At 29.8% G+C, this 24,128-nt stretch overlaps 3 protein-coding genes across 7 annotated transcripts in view; 2 read left to right on the top strand and 1 right to left on the bottom strand.

Annotated features, from left to right (window-relative positions):
- The window catches only part of LOC145184850 (uncharacterized), a 21,292-nt gene extending 1,597 nt beyond the window's left edge, over positions 1-19,695 (top strand). The window contains exons 3-16 of one of the 3 annotated variants that reach the window (XR_016453904.1): positions 207-576; positions 5,697-5,849; positions 6,162-6,229; positions 6,331-6,487; positions 6,979-8,472; positions 8,736-8,919; positions 9,230-9,377; positions 16,729-16,920; positions 17,057-17,149; positions 17,258-17,769; positions 18,071-18,152; positions 18,359-18,626; positions 18,758-18,919; positions 19,331-19,695. Coding sequence is in view for 2 of the 3 variants with exons in the window: in XM_090092180.1 (XP_089948306.1) it covers positions 207-576; positions 5,697-5,849; positions 6,162-6,229; positions 6,331-6,487; positions 6,979-8,472; positions 8,736-8,919; positions 9,230-9,377; positions 16,729-16,920; positions 17,053-17,149; positions 17,258-17,769; positions 18,071-18,152; positions 18,359-18,626; positions 18,758-18,919; positions 19,331-19,418 (3,975 nt within the window). In the remaining variant the exon portion in view is untranslated. Of the gene's footprint in view, positions 1-206; positions 577-5,696; positions 5,850-6,161; positions 6,230-6,330; positions 6,488-6,978; positions 8,473-8,735; positions 8,920-9,024; positions 9,065-9,229; positions 9,378-16,728; positions 16,921-17,052; positions 17,150-17,257; positions 17,770-18,070; positions 18,153-18,358; positions 18,627-18,757; positions 18,920-19,330 lie in introns of those variants that run through there. The other 2 variants (XM_090092180.1, XM_090092181.1) reach the window with 2 other exon arrangements.
- Positions 10,706-13,266, top strand: LOC149885597 (uncharacterized). Its single transcript, XM_090092182.1, has 2 exons — positions 10,706-11,064; positions 11,223-13,266. Exons 1-2 carry the CDS (start codon positions 10,846-10,848, stop codon positions 12,669-12,671), a joined length of 1,668 nt encoding a protein of 555 aa, XP_089948308.1. The 5' UTR covers positions 10,706-10,845; the 3' UTR covers positions 12,672-13,266.
- LOC149885596 (uncharacterized) lies at positions 19,683-24,128 on the bottom strand. 3 transcript variants are annotated; one of them, XR_016453905.1, is made up of 5 exons: positions 23,187-24,122; positions 21,357-21,779; positions 20,236-20,357; positions 20,000-20,104; positions 19,683-19,888 (listed from the first exon to the last, which is right to left on the bottom strand). XR_016453905.1 is itself a non-coding variant. In XM_090092184.1 (5 exons), the coding sequence occupies exons 1-5, from the start codon at positions 24,074-24,076 to the stop codon at positions 19,865-19,867; spliced, it is 1,569 nt and encodes a 522-aa protein (XP_089948310.1). In that variant the 5' UTR covers positions 24,077-24,128; the 3' UTR covers positions 19,683-19,864. The 3 variants fall into 3 exon arrangements, 2 of the variants coding, with proteins under 2 accessions (XP_089948310.1, XP_089948309.1); XM_090092184.1 differs by having other exon boundaries at positions 21,352-21,779; positions 23,187-24,128; XM_090092183.1 differs by lacking the exon at positions 19,683-19,888 and having other exon boundaries at positions 19,906-20,104; positions 21,352-21,779.

The following is a 24,128-nucleotide window of genomic DNA, read 5'->3' as shown; positions in this document are numbered from 1 at the left end:
TCTGCTGTACCAACTGTGGATGTAAGTCATGGTTACCATAAGTATGTTGAAAAGTTAGTTAAGTCTTTACTAGTGCTTCGTTGACACCAATAATAATGATTAAGCAGAGGTTTTTCAAGTACACTAAGTTTTACCCTAGCAATCACAGGCAAGCATAGTGCAGTATTTTAATAGCAATACATATACATATATTTTTAATCAAAAAGGATATTCTGCCACCACTACCTTCAACACCACAGCAAACTTTGTTTTCATTTTTCAAAAAGTCTCAAGATTTAAATAAGGAATCAAGGAACAAAGAAAGTAAAAACCATCCCTTCAAAAAAATACAAGCCACCCTAAAAAAGTTGCCAAAACATAATGAAAGTCATCAAAGTCTGCCACTGAATAAAGAAACGTCAAGTAACATTGTAAACGAAAATATCCAAAATGAAGTTAATTCCACAAGTAAAGAGATTTTGAACATTGATAATGATTTTGTTTTTCTAAATGAAGCTGACATAAAAAGTAAAAGCAAAACAAAGTTGAATAAAAAAAACGAAGCTGTAAATGAGGAAGAGCCATCAGATGATAAAGGTTAGAGCTATGATATAAAATTACTTTTTGCAATCTTTTGTCTTTTTTCATTTATCTGTTTGTTATTATGTTTTATTATATTTAACTGTTTGAATTTTTTACTTGCATCAGTGATATAATTTTTTACTCCTTTTAGATTTTAGCCTAATAAATAAACATTATTTAGCAAATTAGTTTGTCTTTTTTTCCTTTTTATGTTTATTTACTCACAAATAAGAAGTTCCCCAAAAGGAGAAATCTCTTACTAAATGGCTTATTATTTTAATCTGATCTCTTTATAATATATCTCTGAAAATAAAAAGTTGCAAATTATGAAATTTAAAAAAAACAGTATGTCAAGGTGGGGATGGGATGTCCAAAGTAGTTTTCTGGAAACCTAGTTTATTGCATGATTTTTAAACACAGGTAAAGTGGTTTTTAAATTTTTTGAAACTGCTTTTAGAAGATTTTGCAATTTAATGTTTTACAGAATTTCATACACTGTTTATTGCAGTACAAGATGCTTTGAAAGGTTATTTTTAGTATATAAGCTAAGATATTTAAAAAAGTGTCTTTGACATACTAAGATAATGTACAAAAAAAAAACACCATCTTGAAGGTGGTATTTTAAAATAGTTGTCAAAGTTGCTTCATTTTGCTTTCAAATTTTTTTAGATTTTATTTTTTTGCTTTTGTCATTTTATTAAAGTTTTGTTATTCATTGAAAAAATATTTTTAAAATCTGATTATATAAATTTTGATTATTTAGAAAATTAAAAATGAAAGTAACACTAAATTAATATTGATGCAGGAAAACAATATTACAAAATTATTTTATGGTTTAAAAATCTTTATTTCATTATTTAAAAGTTATATAAATATAAAGTAGAAATTAAATTTTCCTTTTCTGCTTCTATAACAAAAATGGCATTCAAGAATATAAAAAGGGATTTTTTAACACTCTATTTAGAATCACTTTTTGCAAGTAAAAAGTGGACAGTATGCTAAATGCAAAAATTGTGATAATGTATTGAAATCTTCAGGCAGATCCATCATTGTATTGCTTTTAAGAACAGTATTTAACACAAAATTAATATTTGTTTAAGGAGTTAAGTCAATTATAGTGCTGATCTGTTAATGATTCAACCCTATTAGCAATAAATTCATGTGGATCAAAAGAAAAGATTACCACATGCTCACATACATACTAAGATTACTCCCTACTTATATGTTATTTTTGCAAAAATGTTTCTGCCATTCTTAATAATTGTTTTGCCACTTGGTTGCTGTTCATTGTGCAATAGAAAGCTAAAAAAAAAATGATATCGTTATAAATTTTGTGGCAAGGTATCTAATGAAACTATTTAAAACATCAAAATAAACCTACATGCAGCTAGGGATGGCAAAATCCCAGACATTCTAAATCCCGGGATTTCGGGGTTGAGTAATTTATCCCCGGGATTTGATAAAAAACAGAAACAATCATTTGCGGTGAAGTATGTGAAGAACAAAGTAATCATCAAACGCTGAAAAATGATTAATTTATTGATAATATAATTATATTAACAATAAATTATTCATTTTTCATTTTTTAGTTAACTAAAATAGTTCATTTACTAATGAACCTAAGTTATTGAAATTATAAAACAATTCATTAAAAAGATAGCACAATATAATAAAAATGATAATTAAAAATAATATGAATATAAATGAATATACAAGAATTTTATTTATTTTTGAAAGTACCACTTTAAAAAACTGAAAGTGACAATCTTTTCGTCATTTAATCGTGTTCGATTTTTTAAGCATAAAAACCCAGTTACACTTTCTACCCTTATAGGTTATAGGTTAAAAATATTTACTTAAGTACTAATTTTTTTTAAATTTCTAAAGTTCTTAAACTATTTCAATTTACGTTTCTTTATCAGATCTATAATTCAAACTGAATCTGTTACTGTAAAATTGAAAAAAAAACACTTTGAATAGTTGAAGAATTTTTTAGAATCACGCATACATTTCGTTGCATAAGAAGTATTGGGCTCTAACTTTTTTTGTTGTTGTGAAAATTTAACTTTCAATTTATCTCAGTTAAAATGTTTTAGTCCTGTCATTTTTTATAATTAAAACTATACATCTTTTTTTCGTTATTTATGTTTCATAATCAAACTGATAATATTATTTCTATAATTTTAAACTTGTTTTTATTACTAATTGTTAATTACAGCTTTTATCATTAAATTCTTATAATATAAAAAAAAGCAGATAGAACCCTCTAATTCTCGTGCGACGATTTGTAATTAAAATGAAGCCGAAAATTCGAAATTAAACTAATTAAAATATTGCAAAGAGAATAAACAGCTATGTAACAAGTATTTTACCAAAGACTGCATTTACTAGACACTTTATGATGTACGAATAAATTAATAGCTTAATCCCTATTTATCTTTACTTTTTTTATTACATTCCCGAAATCCCGGGAAATTTTTGTGAAAAATCCTGGGATTACAGGATCAACAATTTATACGGAATCCCGGGATTTCGGGATCCCGGGATTGCCATCCCTACATGCAGCTAATTAGATTTGGCTAAAACACCAGGTCTACAAAGTCACGAACACTTGTTTGCTTGAAACATACTTCAAAAGTTAAAATGGGTTTGTAATGGTGGAAATATCTTGTGACTGGAACGGTTTCATGCATATCAGATTGTTCTTTTAGTTGTTAAGTTAAAACTATTGTGTCTGGTTATTTAAAAAAATATGATTATTAATTTGATTTTTAATAGTTAAACTATTTCTATTTTACAAAAAGTAAATTCAAGCATAAAATTGCCAGTAAATAATTGCTGGTCTAATGGTCTTTGAAAGCTGACTTAATGTTTTCCTTTGAACTGCATCACATGTTCTCTCACATGGACTCTTGCCACTGATCAACAAAAAATTCCCATCAGCTGTCATCTAGAAATCTTCTTTGTATTAGCATAAATTTAAAGAACTTTTAGGGTTTTTTTTATTATGCATTAGATCCATAAATAAAAGAAAAAAAGAAATTTTATTGATACTTGCTAAGCTTCCTTTTAGATTCTCCATCATTCTCATTGCCATCACTTTAAAAACAAAACAACTTGTTAAAAAATATATGACTACCAATGTAATGTAATTATTTCAATAATAGCTTTCTAATTCAATCTTTATCTAATTAAAATTTCAATACAAAAGTTGTATAGTGATAATTGTTTTTGTTGTGGAGAACCATCTTTAACATTAATACAATCTTTCTTACTAGACATAATTTGAAAAACTTGTCATCTCAGAAGAAATCTTGAACTAAAGTTAAAACGAAATCAGTTGTTTTTCTGTTGATTTTGTTTTCAGATATTGCTAGAATCTCTTTTTTCAAGATTCAGTTGTATTCAGGGTTAGTATTTGAATTTTACTTATAAATGCATCAACTTAAATTTTTCTTTCATTAAAATTTCAACCAATCAAGATCATTTGGTCTGCTTTTATTATTTGAATAATTGGAGGAAGTTGATAGGCTGTCACCAAGATGATCATTGCTAACTTCATAAACGTTTGTTACTCATTCTGTTTCTGTGTGGCCTCTCCCTAACTCCCTTTCTGTTGTTGCTACTCACCAGTGCTGGGCAATTTTAAAAGTGTCAAGATTTTTTTTTTAAAAGATTCCCCTTTATTGAAAATTCAGTTTTGAACAATCACAGCCTCTACTTTTGTGCCAGTAGCTTCATTACACTTTGACTAAATCTGAGTTACAAAATTTACAACAGAGCAACAAAGTTTCTATTTTCTTTTACAATCTATATCTTTGAAGCTTGTATTGTGCAATTCCAAGAGTTATAGATGCTTGACCTAAAGGAAAAGCAAAAGTTTTTAATGAAAATTGTGCTCAGTTTTTAAATTAAAATATGAATTTAAAAGTTTTTTTGATTTATAAGTTCTTGTAAAAGTCTTATTATTTACTTTGTTTATTGTTTAGATTTTGAGTAAGAAATATTTAATTTTAACCTTCTTTTTGTCTCAAACATAACATTTATTGTTCTTTTACATAAATAAAGTTTGAAACATGCTCATAGTGATAGCATATAGTTTTTGAGTTGTATGCCTATATGATTTCACATGGAATTACCCAAAACTAGTTTCTTTCTATAATCAAAGTTAAGAAAGTTAGAAATCTTTTCATAGGTTTGCCGACAAACAAACACTCTCATACTTCAAAAGTATGCTGCAATATTGAATATGAGATTAGTTTAATTTTAGTTTCAAATACTCTGTAGAATATTCTCATAATGCTGAATTAATTTTACATGTTTTATACATGTGTTCAATAATCCTTTATTGAACTGATATCATATTACATGTTTTTCAAAGAAGGGATTTTATTATTTACAGAAAAACTATCAGTGTTTGGCCTGTTGAATTTGTAGCCTAATCACTTTGTTGTTAAGACTCCAGTCTTCTGATTGCTCATTTTCATTTTTTATTATCTTAACTTAAGAGAAGCATCTCATTTGCACAGGAAAAAAAAAGGGTCTCATTATACTAAGTTAAGGAAAGTTGCACAAACTTGTCAACACTAATTCAATATTTACATAACAGATATCTGAATGCAGAAAAAAATGAAAACTTTATTTTTGAAACTTATTTACTCCCACATAGTTAAATTTCAATTAACTAATTTAGTTTTAAAATAACTAAAACCAAATGTAAAGTTCATGAGATTTATTATTTTTAAAGACAAACTTGTTTGTTGATTACCTGGTGTTTTTAATCACTTTAATGGTGTTCTCCTGAACAAAAAGCAGATTTCTTACTGATTTTCAAAACTGGCTTTTACTGAATTTCAAAACCAAAAACCATATTTTCTCACAATTTGGATTCTCTAGATAAAGAGCATCTTCACCTTGCCTACAACTGTATTTGAAATTTTTCTAAATTCCAATAACTACCCTTCTCAATATTATACAAAAGCTCCCCAATTTTTTAAAATTTGATATGAGCTATGATCTGTTATTGATGATCAATTATCCTGCATTTTGTCAATTTTTTGTAAAAATATCTTAATGGCAAAAAAAGACACATTTTACCTGGAAGAATTTATATATTTTTTTGATATTTTGTTTAGATTTCACAGCATCATTCTCTTGCAGAGATGCTGTAAAAATAGGAACAAGTCAACTTAGTCTACCAACTCCATTTCCAGTTTACAATCATGTTAACTGTGATTTGGTTCATCATGAGCCTATAAAAAGGTTTTTAAATGAAGAATCAAATGCAGGTACAGAATTTCTTATCTAAATAATTTATTGATGTTTTAGTTTAACTTATTCTACACCAGTACTATTTTCACTTACACTATTTTTACTGGTACTATTTTAACTGGTTTCATATATCTTTTGTATGGATATGTGAACCCAGTATTTTTATGATTGCAATAAAGTTTCCTAAAAGTTGTAGCTGACTAATAAAGAATTAGGAGAAAACTAAAATATGTTAAATGAATATTTAGGTGTAACTTACATGTTGCTGATACAATTAAAATCTAATTTCTTCGTTTTATAATAAATGTGGTTAACTTTTTCTTTTGTAGATAAAATCTGTGATTTTCCTAAGATTACAGATGATTACAAAAGTTTACTTGATAAACAGATAAAAAAAGTAAGATTAATCCGCTATGAAGACTGCAATTAGCAGAAAAGTCATTTCATTATCAATATTACTAATTATTTATTAATCTGGTTTGTAATAATTTTTTAAAGAAATCATTTGTTGATGGTTCTGGTGTTCAGGCTAAGAAAACTGAGTTTCGATTGGTTGAAGATTGGCTCTTGATTTTAGTGGAGCAGTACCCAGATTTTCCTGTGAAGAAATTTTTTCAACACTTTCTCTCTTGTCAAAAAAGTATTATAACAAAAAGTATGTTATTCTTTTAAAATCTTATTTCATATTGATTGTTTTTTATGTATAGAAATATTATAATGAGTTTTTACTTAATTATTAAATAATTGTAATGAGTTTTTATTTAACACAAGATAATGCTTCTATCTCATGGACTTATGAAACATTAAGCTGCAAATGTGACCACGAAAAACCACTTGTATTATATTGCTCTTTTCAAGAAGTGGTAGATGTAAAGTGCCTTTCAATGCTGCATCATTTGGATTAAATCTTAAAGATACTATTTGATTCAAACTAAATTAATCAATTAAAAGTATATTTAAGCCCTTTCTCTATGACAAATTAAGTTAACTGCTGTTAAACAAAAATTATGCAATAGCTGTTATGTCAAAATTTTTGTAGGTTTCACTAAAAAGTAATGTTCATTTTTTCTGTTTCTAAAAATGATTTTTTTGTTTTTTACTTTTTTTCTTAATTCATTTTTAACTCAAGAGCTTTTTTTTTTTTAGATATTCAGAGAAATGAAGCAATGATAAATAATCTTAAATCAATTTGGGAGCGTGATGCTGAAGTTCAGATGATCAATAGTGTGCTTGATGATCACAAAAATAAGGAGTTATTAGAGAAAAATCATTTAAAAAAAAAAAGTGATGTAAAAGATATAAGATTCTTACTTAAAAAATCTGTTAAAAAAAAGAATCCATCGGAAAGGTTGAGTAAGTACGAAACAAAAAATCCTCAAAAAGTAGAAGAAGCAGAAGTTGCAAATAATTCTATCATAGATGTTGAACATTTAAAGGAAACTGATATAAGTCATTGTGATATCAAAAGTATTGGTATTATACACCCAAATAAACAAGAACAAACAAGTCCCTTAAAAATTAATATAAGTATCAATGGGCTGTTAGGAAATGCAATTCAAAAGCGGGAGCAAAGAAAAGAAAAGCAAAACCGTAGAAGAGATTTTTTCAACTGCGAAAATTTGAGTAAAGATATTAATGAGGTTTTCAAGGAAAAAGTATGTGAATTAATTAATGAGAAAAATGTGATGCAAGAAAACATTTTATGTACAAACTCTGATGTTGTGAAAGAAGATTCTGATATTTTGGTTCAGAAAAATCCAAATAAATTAAATGTAGTAACTGAGGATTACAGTAAAGTGGTTTCTAAAGATGTCAAAGCAGAAAAAAGAGTGAATTCTAAAGACATACGTGCAATGTTTTCTAATGTAAAAGATGACTTGGAAGATTCTATCATTGAAATTAAAACATCTGCTCCTCGTTTAGAAGTTAACTTTCAGGAAGATTCCATTGATCAAAAAGTATATACAAATTTATTAAATAATATTGATAATAAGTTATCTTTGAATGTGGATCCTGTCTCTCTCCCTAATGGTTCAATCTCTGATGTAAAAATTGAAAGTGAAAAACAAGAAGCTGGCATTCAGCAACATTTTGTTGATAATAAAAAAGGCAGTAAACGGAAAAACTTCCTTTCAAATAAAGATTCAAACAAAAAATACAAATGTGAAAATTCTGGGGAAAAAATGAGCAACAAAGTTGACTTGGTTTCTCAAAGTGATGATCAAAGACATTTATGTGAACACTCGATTTTAGTTGACAGTTTAATAGAGAATAATACTCTTGATTCCCCTGATTGCCTATATGTGACTGGTACAAGGAAAGAAGAAGAAATAAGTAGTGAAAAAATTGCCAAGGTAAATGTTCGGCGATCCTCTAGGAATAAAAGGAAAGTCGATTACTCTGAAAACTTTGTTAGCCCTTTAAAAATTGACACAAAATCCGAAATGCTTGCAAAATCTTCATCCAAGCCTGTTTTAGGAAGTTGCTCAAAAGTGCTACAGAACTGTATAGTTGAAGAAAAAGACTTTACTAATGATCCTGATTTGCCTATGGATGATGAAAGAACAGAATCTAGTCTAAAAAAGAAACCTGCACACTCAAAATTTAATGAAAGATCACCCAAGTTGAAACCTGCTCTTGGTGGGTGTTTTTATTGCATGTGTGAATAACTTTAATAATCAAAAGCATACATTAAAAAAAAGTACTCAATGTTCTCAAGACTTGAAGAAAAAATTAGGTTAAGGAGGTAAAATTTACACAAGCAAGTTAAGATAAAGTTTAAGATAAAGAATAGAGCCTTAGTCCTTTATTTAAAGAAAGAATTGTTTAGGAAAGATTGCTTTAGGAGAAAACATATTCATTTGGGATGATATCTTTGCTTTACTTTTTTGTTATGTATATAGAACTTGTTCTAAATGAAGTAGTAGTGAATTCGTTTCTTTCTTGGACCGAGAAGTATCAACCAAACAAACCCCGTTTTGTGTTGGGCGATCGAGCTAAAGTTCGTGAGTTATTTGACTGGTTAAACACTTGGAAAGAGCATCATGATCTGGTAGCTAAGAAAAAAGCACTTAAAGCTTCAAAAAAGTAATAATTAATTGCAGTCGTCTCTTTGGTTGAACTCTTAAATTTAAATTTTTTTTTATTTTTTTTTTGCTTCTAAAAAAAGCTTTGCACTAAGTATTACTTTAGGTGTCATTTATAACATGGTGAGAAATCCCAGGTAACAACTACAATTAGTAATCAGAGAGGAGTAATTTAGTATGTTTTTATCTTAGACAGCTCTGGTTATTGATGCAATCATATGGTAGATTAACCTACTTTATTTGATTGTCATTATTAAACCTATCAGCTGATTAAAAAAAAAATCAACCAATAACTATAATCTTTTTCTCAGGAAAAAAGAAAGTGATAGTGACAGTGACAGTGATTTAAGTTTTTCTGAGGATGAATTTAGTTTATCAAATACACTGCTGTTGACTGGCCCTGTTGGTTGTGGTACTACTGCAGCAGTTGTTGCATGCGCAAAACAAATGCAGTTTAAAGTAAGTGCTTCTGTACAAATTAATAGTTTCTACATTACCAAATGTTTTTGTAGCATGTATCAAGTTAGTAGAGGCTCAATTTATATCAATAGTGAGATTCCAATCACAAGTACTTGTTGTAATTTTAAAAAATATTAATATCTTAATATGTAGCTCTGAGCTATTAAAGAAAATGAAAAATCTGTAGCAGAAATCGTTTAACTTTTTCATATAGATTGAGGTAATTTTATTTTAAATAACCTCAAAGGCTTTAACCTTTTTTTCATTCCTAAAAAACTTTTTCTCACCAATGAACAAGAAACTCATGAAGTTTACTAAAATCTGTTAAAGTAGTATATGTTAACAAATTTACTTAATTACATTAACAATCAAGATTTACTAGTTGAAATAAATTTAAGGGTTAGATATTTATCCGTTTCTCTGATGCATTTCTTCTATTAATTTTACCACTCATTCAACACAAATATAAATACATTTATATATCTGGAATGGATTTGTTCAAACTCCAATTTGTTATAAATGACTTCATAGCTCCACAGTAAGTTAATTCATAAGTTACATCCATCAAATTTTGATAAACATTGTCTTTAAATATTTGGTTTGAAAGCAGCAGGGTTTCCTTTCAGGCATTTGAGTTGAAAAAGCATGTTATATCCAGTGCCATTTCAGAACCACAAAGAAATAAGAGCAAATATGGTCTTTGAATTCTATCTGGCATTCAATTTTTTACCATCAAACTGAAAGCAGGAGTTTTCCTCTTCATGCAGAATTGATTTCATTTTAGGCATCTTTGCTACTTCATACAACTGTTCAAGAAATACTAGATTGTGATGGGGTTGGTATGTTAATTGTATTTCCAACAAAACTAGAATATTATCCTTTTCTAAGAACATTTCTGTGCAGGTGGGCAACTACTCCATAATTTTTCCTAGTGTCAATACTTGTCACATTAGCAATCATCATCTTTATTGATTTGCACAACTTGTCTTCATCAAGAACTCTTACAATTTCTACAACAATAACTTTAGCCTTGCATTCTTTTAAGCTCAGTGTGTCTAACTTCACGTTTGTTCTTTCATTTTTCAAGTACCACAACTTGATATTCACTTTCCTCAATGTGTTTGCTAGCAAAATGAAAGGACCAATATTCAGTGTTGAGTATTTTAAAAAGTATTTTAAATGAAAGTATTTAAAATACTATTTAAAATACTTTTGTATTATTTTTATTTTTATTTGAAATGCTTTTATTCATTAGTATTTTCAATTTTATTTCAAATACTTTTCAAGGCTATTTTTTATTTTGTTTAAAACACAAAATACAAAATACTTTTCCACCAACAGCAAATTAATTAAAACTTGGTTTCCAAAAGTTCTTTGGCTGGATTGAGCTGCCTTGGACCACCCTTGGTAATGGTAATTTGTTATTTAATTACTATATTAGAGGGAACCAATCTACCAAAAATTCAAAATGGCGGAAGAGAGGGAAACGACTGAAATTGTAGAAAATGAAAATGCTGAGAGTGAACAAGCCGTCCCTGCCATACTTGATGGAAAATTTTTCAAAATTATATCTAAAAGTAAAACTACAGGGGATGTTAAAATTATTGCACAGTGTATGTTATGTGTTGGCAAAAAAACCTACAGTGGTTCACTGAAAGCAACTTCTAATTTTACTCAACATCTTCAGGTATGTATATAACTACAAAAACACTATATTATATTGCGCACTAAACAGTAAAAACGATAAACACATAAAGCAACACAGACAAACGCTAATGCTATAACATAACACAAATAAATGCAATAATCTCGGTTGATTGACTGTTGTTGTTGTTGTTGTTGCAGAATGCTCATGGCAAAAAGCGAATCGAGGAATACAAGCAGCACAAGGTTTCAGTTGCAAAACAGCGTAAGCGTTCGGTAGCTGAGATGGAATCTGGAGTTGGAGGTGGACCTTCTGTCGAATCTGGTCTTGCTTCTAAGAAGTTGAAACAAAAGCATATTATGCCTCGAAATCAAACATCCATTTCACAGGATGAAGTTGACAAGCTTATTGCTGACTACGTTGTGCAGGAAATGCGCCCCTTGATCCCAGTGGAAAAGCCGGCGTTCAAAAATTTGATCCACGGACTCAATCGTAATGTCAGTATACCTTGTCGCAAAACATTAGGCAAGCGATTAAACGCCCGTTTGCAAAAAATGCGTGATGATAAAAGAACAGTCTTCAGTAAAGTACCATTTGTTTGTACAACAGCTGACATTTGGTCAGTGAACCAAAAGAGCTACTTAGGAATGACAGCTCACTATATTGATATAAGTACTGAATGCTCAGTATCACGCATATCTGTTGCTCTTTCCTGTCAACGTTTTGTTGGAAGTCATACTTACGACTCAGTGGCTGCAATGATCTCAAAAATTCATAATGATTATGGGTTTCACGTGGAAAAAATTACAGCAACAGTAACAGATAATGCCTCTAACTTCAGCAAAGCCTTCCGAGAATATTTTGTAGATACTAGCAGTACTACATCTGGTTCAGGGATCTCTGCAACTGCTGAAGAACAAATTCAGGAAACAGGAACTGGTGATGATGATGAAGCAGAAAATTCCGACAATGATGTTGAAATAGCGGACATGACTGCAGTCCTAAATTTACCAGTTAGCGAAGACACGGATGATGATACTGAAGTTGTTCTGCCTCACCATGAAGCTTGCAATAGTCACTCTCTCAGCCTCACATCAACTACTGATGCAGATAAAGCATGTGATTCTAATGCTAATTTCAAACGTCTTTATCGAGCTGCATTGGCCAAGTGTACCAGCATTTGGAATTTGCTTCATAGAAGTTCCAAGGCATCAGATGCTCTCAAAAAAATCATCGCAAGGGCAATACTGATACCAGTCCCTACACGATGGAACTCCTGGTATGATGCATTGAAATGCATTCTCCAGTTGCAAGATAAGCTTGGAGAAATATGCGACATTTTGAAGTTGCCAAAGTTCAAAAAGAAGGAGTTAGAATGTCTAGAAGAGTATGTAATGATAATGGCTCCTATTGCTGTTGCCATTGACAGGTTACAAGGTGACAATGTGTACTTTGGCGATGTACTTCCGACGCTGCACACCGTACAGCAGAAGTTGCAGGACCTGCAGCAGAAATCACTGAAGCATGCTAAGAAACTTGCAGAATCTATGCTTACAAGCTTGAAAACAAGATTTGAGGTTCATCTATCATTTTCTGAACATAATGCCAGCAGGAAGTTGCAGCAGTATTGCATCCCTACTTCAAAATGAGATGGGTTCCGGGTGATAAAAAAGATTTCTGTCGTGATCTCTTCGTTTGTGCAGCTAAGTCTCAGCAGCAACAGTTGTTGGGCAGAGCTAATACTATTTCTGACCCTGATCCACTTCCAGGTACTCAATCAGCTGGTGGCAGTGGCATGAGTGATGATTTTTTCTCGTTTAGCGAAATTAACATTACAGAACAAACAACAGTCAACAACGAATGTTTATCGTACTTAAGCGACTCTGGTATGGATTTTAAAATCTTGGCAAAATATGAAGTTATAAAACACGTATTTGTGAGGTACAATACGACCTTACCTTCATCCGCACCTGTTGAGCGGTTATTTAGCACCGCTGGACAAATTCAGACGCCACGAAGGAACTGTCTTAGTGATGTAACATTCGAAAAACTGTTACTTTTAAAGGCCAATAAATGTTAATTTAAAGGTTAAATTATGTCAATAAAGTTGTGATGTACGATTCGAGTCGTTACAATTCCAGTATTTTGTATTTTGTATTTAAAATAGTTTTATAATGTATTTTTATTTGAAATACTTTCCTTGTATTTTATTTTTATTTTCATTTCAAATACTTTTTAGGTAGACTATTTTATTTTTATTTCAAATACTTTTAAAAAGTATTTTGCCCAGCACTACCAATATTGCATGCGTAATGTGTTAATCATTTCAGCCTTAAATTTAGCAGCATTTCTGAATTTTGACTTATAAATTGCTGCTTGACTTGGAGTTGAAATATCAATGCCATCATGTTACAATTGCTTGCAGATTTTAACAGCTTTGTTTTTTGATACTCTTGTAATTGTCACCAAGTTGGTCGCAGTTTTACTTGTATTTTCTGGACAAGGGCTCTTATCTTTTTCATATTCACAATCTGTAGACTCACTAGCATTAGATATATGATCCTAATATGTTAATTTTGGTGTTAAGGCTGATTCAGCAGTCAGCTTTCATCTCTTTAAAGAGTGAATGGTTTCCTTACTTCCAACTTTACCTGTTGAGTAACCCACTTCGCTTTTGCTTTTCACTTGCTGGCAGTAAAGTTGTTTGTCTTCTTTGGATAATCAGTGACTGTTAACTTTAGTAATATCAAAATGTTCATTCAAAGCATCTTATTTTCCCCCTCATTACAAATTAATTGTAAATCTTCATCACCTTGTAAATGTTTGTTTATATTAATTGATCTGAAAGATGGAAAATCAAATTTATTTTTCCATAGCATCTTAACTTCTTTGGAAATTTTCTCTATATGCTCTTTTAGAAATAGTTATTTTCCAATAATTATTGGACAGTATTAATTTTGAGTTATAATTTGAAACTGGAGTGGCATTCTGCAAAATAGAAAGTAACTTCACTTATTTAAAAACAGTTCTTTATGTAAACTGTTACATAGGTATTAGATATATTTATCTAGCTTTTATTTGCTCTAGAAAGTTCCTGATTGTTCTGGAAAATTCCAAAAAGCTTTGGAAAGTTTAAAACAGCTCTACAATGTTTTAGAAAGTACTAGAATGTTATAAAAAGTTGTAAATAGGTGTTGGTAATTCAAGAAAAGTCTAGAAAGTTCTAATAAGTCATAAAAAGTTTCAGAAAGTCTTACCATTTTAGAGTAATAAACTTTTACTTTAAAAAAAAAAAAAAAAAAAAAAGATTTTATTAAAGATTTATTCATAGTTTCTAAAGTTTTCTTCTCTTGCTTTCTATTAATTTAAAAAATGTAAGCTGAAGCTACAATTAGGAGCAATCTAGCTAAAGAAATACGTTGAGGTTTGATGCATCATGAAAATGAAAAGAAATTTCATCTAAAAGCAAGTGAATTGAAAAAATATCCAGTACTTGTTTGTGCTATTAATCTACATTCAGTCATGGTTTATTATACAGCTATTCACGAAAGTTTAAATGATTGCAGAATTTTCAAATCTAATCTTCGGTTTTTCTTGAATAAAAATCTAACGGAAATAGATATCAAAATAATTATTTTTCCAATTTGGTAAATAGGTTACTTGTTAATAGAATAAAAAAAGTAGGTTTTGACTCATTATCGTTTACTCAGAAATTTCATTAAAAGGTAGGTGATACAAATTAAGAGGTTTCACAAAAGTTTAACCGATTTTATTTAGGATCAATTATTTGCTAATTAATTGATAAATCCGCTGCGAAATTTTTTTTTGCAGCGAATTTATCAATTAATTAGCAAATAATTGAGTAGTTTTTCAATCAAAAAAATTCATTACAACATCATCAGGCAGCTTTTAATTCATTAAAAATCAACTTAAAATATTGTGAATTTCAAATTCATTTCAATTGCGTGCAAATCGGTCGAAAATCAGTTTCTAGTGACATCAAATGGCAAGTTGTTGGTATGGCGCGGACAAAAAATCACACAAACGTTCAAATAGGCAAAATAATTAACATTTCTGAATATTGCGTTAGAAAAACCATCAAAACCTGGGAACTTACCAAGGATGTCTCCGACATGCCGCGTACTGGGAGACCATCCAAACTCAGCAACTGTGACAAAAATGGTATATTTAGAATGAGCAGAGAAAACCCCAGACTCAGCTACAAAAAGCTAGCACAAATCTTCAATGAGTCAAAAAATAATCCAAAAGTTAGCAGAGAGCTCGTGAGACGAACATTGTCGGACAAAGGTATTGGAATGTACATAGCTGCTAAAAAACCTATTCTTTCAATCACGGATAAATGTAAACGACAAGTGTGGTCCAAAGAAAGGCTGGACTGGTCTGTAGAACAGTGGGCAAAAGTTATTTGGAGTGATGAAGCTAACTTTCAAGTTGTAAACCGCAAGGGAAGAATCTATGTCAAAAGATTTGCAACTGAGAAATATTCAGACAGGTTTTTGCAACATCGTCGACAAGGGGGTGGAGGTTCGGTTGGCATCTGGGGATGTTTTTCTCACAAAGGTATAGGCTTCTGTAAGCTGTATGAAGGCCGAATTAATCAATACACCTACAAGAACACATTGGAAAAATGTTTAGTTCCATCAATCAGACACTTGTATGGCAGAAGCAAGCAATTCATCTTTCAACAAGATGGGGCTTCAGCTCATACAGCACACTCAATCAATGAATATTTTTTGAAAAAAAAGTTCAATGTGATGCCCTGGTGCCCTAGATCACCAGATCTCAACCCAATTGGAAATATTTGGTCTTGGATCGACAATCAACTGACATACTATGAAGTTCAATCAACTCAGCATTTGAAACAACTTTTGAATGAGTACTGGCTGAAGGTACCTCGCGTGATGTGCATGAAATTAGTTGAAACAATGCATAAACAAGTTTATCTTTGCTATAAAAACAAAGGAGGACACTTCAAATATTAATTTCGCTTTTTTTTTCATTTTTTGTTCAAATGTTGCAATTCGTTTAAACTTTTTTGCTTCTTATTTTTCCTATAAGATTTTACTAAAACTAAATATTAAAATTTTTATAACATGTTCATATTCATTTTAAAGCTAATTACTTTTTCTTTAATAAATAAAAAAAATTAAGTCGATATCATTTTACAGTTTTTCTTTATTAAACAAAAACCAAACAGACTTGATAAAAATTCTGCAATCATTTAAACTTTTGTGAATAGCTGTATCAATAGTGCTTCTGAGCACTATTGATGTCCATGTTATAATGATGAGGTATTGAGTTTTTTTTTTTTCTTTTGCATTCATGTCAATTCTTAGAGATGAAAAAAAACAAACAAAAAAACACTAGTATCCACAATTAAGCTTCACATCTACTGAAAAGTATCTCAAACTATGCCTTTAAACTTTTTTTAATATTAATCTTTTAGAAATAATTATATAAAAGACTAATTAACACTGATGGTAGGGTATCCAATGCATTTGAAATCTTTTTTATTCACTGGTGGAAATCTATTTGAAATTTTGATAGGGTTAGGTGAAATTTAGAAATTTTATTCCCTAAAATTTCTAAATTTCAAAATAGAAATAGAAATTTTAGAAATTTTATTCCCTAAAATTTCTTCTTAAGGATGCGCTTTTTTATTCAATTATTTATTTTTTGAATTAGGTTTTAGAGATCAATTCTTCCATTCTTCGAACTGGAAAGCAAGTTTTAGATCGAGTTGCAGAAGCTGTTGTTTCGCACCAAATTAAAAAAAAACAACCAACAGCATCTAAAGCAGCGTTTTTTACTTGTAAACAGGCAGATAAACCAGAAACAGTTGAGGATGATGAGATGTCATTGGTTTTGTTTGAACACGTCAGTGTTTCATGAACATTGTATTTCATGTCAATTTTTAAACCTTTCGATTCTTTTAAATACTTATTTCAGAAAGTTTATTTGTGCATTTCACTAAAGCTTGTTCCAAATCTTTTTTTGCTTTGTTTTAAGGTAGACATTGTTTATGAAGACCATGATAAAGGGTTTTGGCAAGGACTAAATAGTTTGCGTCAACTTTCAAAAAGACCTATTATACTAACTGCAAATGGTAATTTAAAGCTAAAACATTTTTTATATATACAGAGTCTTGATGTACGCTATCTAAAATCATTTACATTATGTTCATAATAATGCGAGATATATTACTTGTTTATAGATCTTTCAAAAGCTATTTTTGATGATAAAGAAGGTGTTTGCATGCAAAGTATTTCCCTAGAACGACCACCTACAGAACAGTTATTACCCATGATGCAAATTATTTGTTTAATTGAGCATGTGTTTGTTCCAAAAGAGTTTTTGCAGGAAATTATTAGGTTTTGTAATAATGATGTTCGAAAAACTATGCTTCAACTACAATTCTGGCTTGAGCAAGGAAAAGAACCAATGTACAAACTGTGGAAAGAGAGGCAGCAGAACAAATCGAATATAAATGCAATAATTACGTCCCCCAGTGAAACATCCTCAAATAGTTTAGTTAAACTAAAAACTCAATGTAACAACAACAATATGCAAACTAATTCTCCAATTGTGACTAAAGATATAAGTTTGGTAGATAACTTTGAGAAAGTTCATCAGCCAAATACTGACCCGCTTAAAATATTGATTCCATGTGTTAATCTGACAAATTTTTTGAAAAACTCCAGCGAAGATTTTTTTAATATTGAAACAGTAATAAAATTTTTTTTTTCTTTGTCTCTTTTTTAAAAAACAATTTTATTTGGGTTTAGAGATCTCAGGTGATATATATGCCTTAATCTTAAATGATGGAGAATCTTCTATATATCTTTTTTTTTTTGTTTTTTTTTTTGTTTTTTTTTTTTTTTTTGTTTTTTTTTTGTTTTGTTTTTTGTTTTTGTTTATAAAGGTTGATTGTCAATCATTTTAAATATGTAGTAATTGATCAAGTGATGTTTAGGCCGATTGGCCTTTATGTGTATTCGTGTATCATGATTAGTGGATTTGTGTTTAGATATCTGCTTGCAATCTTTGGAGTAATCAGTCTAAAAATTCTCATCATTCTTTTATAAAGAAAATAAACCAAAAGGCTGATGGTATGGTTGTTTAAAATAATATCATTGTTAAAACTTAATTAAATTAAAAGAATAATTCTCATTAATTTCTACTATTGTTATTTCCACCTATTAACCAATTAAAGTATTTCTTTTATCAATAATATTTTAAATTTTATTTTAAATAATAGCTCTAAATTTTAGTTTATATTTTTTTTTTTAGTTAAAATGGTTATTTTGTTTAATAGGAGATACGTCACTTCAGAATCTCAGCAACATAATAGACTGTATTTCGGAAATGGATTGCTTTCTTCATTCCAGATATGATTACAAAGAGAAGGATATTTACCCTTGGTCAGCTTCCTTAACTGATAGTTTAGTTGATTTTTTAACTATTGAAATCGATATTTCTCCCCCTTATCCTATTAAGGTCATGTTAGACAGCGCAAAATCGGTTGTAGAAAATTGTTACCGGCGTTGCCATGAGACAGATAAGCTTGTCTTCATACAACAACGGTACGTTTTCCCTTTGTTATTTTTTCAAAGAATAGTCCATAAATGAGAGCATTAATGAAACAAGGCCTAATTATTGAAATTTATGTGCTTTGAATCGTGCCTTTAAATTAATATTTAATTTGTTGATTCAGAAACAATAGCGAAGAGTTGGCTTTTCAAAAACGCATAAAGAGCGTTATGCCATTATCATCGGAGCATAGGCATTTTAATCAAGATGTTTTGCCATTTTTACGTAATATGTGTTTATCTGAAGAACAAAAACGGATTGTTCAAAGTAGAAGAAAAAATCGAAGGTATCACTTTTTTTTTACGGGGTGTTTTTTTTTTATTATTATTATCGAAAAATTGTAAAAGCTAATTCCTCTTTCAACAATCAATGATTGTAACGAAATGTTTTTAAAATAAAGTTGTTCGAACATAAAAACGTTAGTAAAGAAAATCTTAAGAACATTAAAGTTATCAAAGGTTAAAATAATAAAAAAAATAAAGTTTGTTCCTGAAAAGTGTGGTATTTTGTTCAATTGAATAAATTCATAAGTGGAGACAGCGAAACTTGTTTTCTCAGTCCGGAGCTATTTTAGCCTTTGTGTTTACTTTTGTTCTTCCTAAAGATGATTAAAACTTAGAGGTGAGAGATTGCATCTGAGGTTTTTTGTAATTTATTGTAATTTTTATTTGTTTATTTATTTATTTATTTTTTTTAGATTCTTGCACTATCTTGACACGATTAGTTTATGTCTAGACGAAAAAATATTAAAAAAACTAGCAACGTCTCCATTTTCAGTTTCCTGACTGCTGGGCTCGTTTTTAGTACAGGAATATCAGATATATCACATATCCTCTTATCGCGAATGAGTTGAAAACGAGACTTGAACTGCTGTTTTTGGCTACCAACAGGAAAAAATCCCAACCTTGTTTCGCGCTACAAAAATGGCTAAAAGTCTATTCACTTTTTGTAATATTTTATAGAACTTTTTTCGGTGTATCAGTTCGATCTCTTGAAGTCAAATAATAATTTATAACTATCTGTGTAAACAAATGATGTACCGAGTTGAATTTTACAACAAAACAGTTGTATTTGCATGATATTGTACTGTACTTAGGTACTAGCACTCATTTACACTTTCTTATACTAGATTATTTATAAAATGTAGACTAAATAACGTTTTATATCGTTATTTGATATAGCATAAATGCTACTTCATTACAAGCATTCTCATCAACCATCAGTCTTCTTATTATCTATCGTCTAATGATCGGTTCTAGAAGAATGAGAATGTTTAAGTCTTACGTTCTAAGTTTTTAACTTAAAAAGTTGACGTTTTATAAAGCTGCAAGAAGCATTGAAGTTGATAATTTACTTCGAAATTTACCGTAAAATAAGGTTCTTCTACTGACATGTCTTTGTACAGTGCTTCTCTCAAACTATAAATAACTTCCTGTTGCTCAGCTTCCCACAATTTTTCCAGTCCTAAAACCTGAAATTACGAATCAGTAACAATTTTGATTTTATATTCACAACATCTCTAAGAACATAGTTGACAACGATGTTGGCACGTGATAAATGCTACATTATAATACTTAGTATGTATATGTTCAAATGACGTACTGTTCGTTTGCATTCCAATAGTTGCTGGTTTTTTTCGTTCAACTTTTGCAAAAGTTGAATTTTTTCATCCTCTTGACGCTTAATGGCCTCTTGTTCTTCAACGAAATCCTTTTCCAGATTACCTAAGTGAATTAAAGTAAGACAAAAGTTGCAACAATTTGTGTTTATTTAAAAGCGAAATACCTATAATTAACGAACTCTTAAACTCACAAACATTTGCGATAAAAATTGTTAACGTTCAAGAAAATACCAGACAGTTTGAAGTTTCTGGCGTGTAATGCAAGGAAAGCTTTTATAAGCACTCGCGTCTTTTTCCAAAATAAGTTTTGGTTGATAATAAAATTTTTGTTAGAGTACCGTGGTGTGACCTAACAAAGTGCTATGCTTTAAGAAAGTCCTAATTTAAAAAATGACAAATTTCGTATATGTAAAATAAAAAACCTAGAAAAAAAAATTTAGTTATTTTAACTAACTTGATATCTAATTAAAGTTACTAAGTTATTTTCCCCAAATGTTTATTTTATATATGCGAAATTTGTCATTTCTTAAATTAGGACTTTCTTAAAGCATAGCACTTTGTTAGATCACACCACGGTAATTTACCTAAAATAACTGAAGACCACACTGGAAAAACGTTCAAGCTACATTTTTATTGTTTTGAGTAAATTAGATTTTAAACTTCAAAAAACCATAGCTCACTTATTTGTTAAGCTAAATATCTGTGTAATTTGATCGGGTTTCTAGTTATATAGTCAATTATTATATAGTTAAACTGCAGCCGAATAAAACAGGGGCAAAAACTAAAAAAAAGCAAAAATGTAGCTTGATTGTTTTTCCAGTGTGGTCTTCAACTGTTTTTTTGATGTGCTACATAGCACAAAAGTAAAAGCGCAATTTGACTTAATGACAATAGATCACTCAATCCTTACACATCTTAAAACTAAAGTGATTTCAATTTATATTGGTTTCAGGAAAACTTTTAAAAGAAAATTTTTAATGCTTTTTAAACAAGCAGTCTTAAAGTATGCCGCCTTAAGATCAAACAATAAGATTAAACAGTCTTAAAATCGTAATAACACGTGATGTGATTTTTTTTTTTAAGACAAAATGTCTCACCTAACCTTAAGAGCAAATCAAATTTTTCTTTCTTCAATCTTCCGATTTCAGAATTCAATTCGTCAGTTTTCGATGTCAAAAAGCTTACTTTTTCGTTTAACGCTGTAACTTGTTTTTGACTGTGATGATTAGAGTGATTTTCTTTATCTTTTAACGTTTCGCATAGTTTGTCATGCAGTTGTTTCCATTTATCTACCTCTGTCCTAAGAGTTTTCAGTTCGTCTGCCTGTTCATTTGAATTAAGGCGCTCTATCGATAACAATCTTTTTAATGAACTGCAGCTGATTTTGTATTTTACATTTTCACTCCGTAGTTCTTCTATAAGGTTTTCTTTTAATCTTAGCTTATCCTCAAGCTCAGTTTTTATAGTCATCAAGGAACTGACGGTCAAATTGAGGCTTTCAATTTTGCTTTCTAGCGCAAAGTTACTAAAAAAAACCCCAACAAAACCATTAAGGAGAAGATAAAACTATGTGAACATAATGCATACCTAAAAAAAATTTTATTGCTTTTGAATCGTTGTCTCAGGTAACTTATGTAAAATTTAAAAATCAAGTATGCTTAGAGAGAGATTGCCAATGGATAGGAAATAAAGTACATTCATTGGAATAATGCAATAAGACAGTAGAAATTTTAAAAAGTACAACCAAAAGCCTGATTTAAGTAAAATCTCGTTATTTAAATCAGGCCTTTGGTTGTATAATTTAGAACTCACTCAGAAGGAATTTTTTCAAAGAAAATTTCAAAATTGGAACAAGAATCGTTTAGCTACCAAAATTTAACAGTCTTATATAAGATTTAACAACCTTATATACAGCTATGCTAAAAAAAGTTAGTAGTATTTAGAAATAGAGTGTGCTAAATCATTTTTATCTTCTAGATACAACATTCACAAAATTATAAATATTGATTGTTTGTTAGTAGCCATTAAACTTTTCTAAGCTAGTGTTAAAAATTTGTAAAGGATGCCATCAAAAAACGGGACTTCCAGTAAAAAACATGTTATTAATAAGTATAATATCTTTTTATAATTTATTAATATATATAGAATCTTTTTTCAATTCTTCGCAGTTTTGGTCTAGTGCTTCAGGTCATTGGGTAAAAATCAATTTTAAGGGGTTTTGAATTCAGTCTAGGATAGCATTGTGTTTTGAAGAATATCTTTGTCAAGGTATTAATCCATAATTTCTGTGATCTAAAATATTGGTTCAGTACTAATGTCACAGTGCTGGCAGACAAATTCAAATCATTTTTAGATCTTTATAAGCTATAAGTTAGACAAATTCAAATCATTTTTAGATCTTTATAAGTTACCTTACCGGAGGTTTCTGAACAATAAAACTTTTTACTCGGTGCAATGCTTTCCACAGATCATTTTAAAAATAAATTTTTCGAGATTATTTAACATTTACAGAAACCGTGTGAAATGAACTTTAGCAATAAATGTTAAAACACATTTTATTATCATTTTTAATCGACAAGAATGGAGTGGCTAATACTATTTTTTTGAGCACTCAAATAAACCGTCATTTGAATAAATTTCGGATTATTGAAGCATGTGAATTCGCTCCTAGACAAGTTATTTAGTATATATATTTTATTAATTTGTTCATAAGTTCTAGCAACAAACTGATAAGTCTGTTGTTTTTTTTCACTTACTTTTTTGAACGCACCTGTACAAGTATTTATATATTCAACAAAAAAAATGGACTCTGAACCTTTTAAGAGATACTCATAATCATTTTTTAACCTAACTAATCGTAATTAAACCCAAGATTTGGCAATAAAAAAAAATCGCTTTAATATTAAAATAATGAAAGTGCCGGTTTTTTTACCTCATTGTGATTTCTTGATAGGATTGTGTCAACTCGGAGGGTCTGTTACTTTCTTGACACTCTTCTTTGACCATTTTAGATTCAGCTTCAATTTTATAACTGCTTAATGTTTTTTGCTGGTCCAAAAATACCTCTTTCATTTCGGAAAAGTTCAATGCAATGTTTTCAAATGATGCCAATATTTCGGATATGTTATGCAACTGCTTTTCAGAATCGTCTTTCACCAACCTGATTTCATTGGAAAGATCTTTATAAAGTTCTTCAAAGCTAGCATATTTAGTCCATACGTGAACCAGTTCATGCTTTAGCACTTTGTCTTTTTTCAATTCGTTCGCAGTTTCTTTGCAAAGAGTGAGAAACTCTTCGACTGTTTTTATTTCGTGTTTCAACAAACAGTTTTCTCGGCAAGTTTCAGCAGCAACATCTTTCAGCTGATTAAAGGCAACAGACAGGTGCTCAAGCGCTTCACTTAATGCAGCTATTGTTTCTTCAAGCATTCCTTTTCTTGACAATAGCTGCTCCTCGTCTTTTTCTATTTCCGCAAGTTCTTTTTGAAAAAAGACTCTTTCAAGACGTTGTGACCTGACAGTCGTTTTTATTTTGACTTTAATATCTCGGAGATTTTTAATCTTAAGCTGCAATACTTGAATATACTTTGTTAACTCGTCTTTTTCTTTCTTCAAAAAACAATTTTCATCTGCTATAAAAGACTCGAGTTCTGTATGACAGACTAAAGCTGTGCTGGGATTTAAAATACTTCGTCTCCGAAAAATGCAAGAGCCATTTATCAGTTTTAAGTCATTGTCAACTTTTCGCAAATTACCATCAAACAACTGAAGTTCACTTGGTAATGAAGGATCAGGATTTGTAGCTTGAAGTTCACCATCCATGACGAATAATGAAACTAAACGTCAACTCAAAAGTAACGTTAGAAAACATTAC

Source organism: Hydra viridissima, unplaced genomic scaffold (genome assembly GCF_058129835.1).
Source record: "Hydra viridissima isolate aposymbiotic clone 2 unplaced genomic scaffold, HvirCarnegie_v1 scaffold_7, whole genome shotgun sequence".
NCBI lineage: Eukaryota > Metazoa > Cnidaria > Hydrozoa > Anthoathecata > Hydridae > Hydra > Hydra viridissima.
The sequence above is the reverse complement of the archived record's forward strand: the minus strand, read 5'-3'. Positions and strand labels throughout refer to the sequence as shown.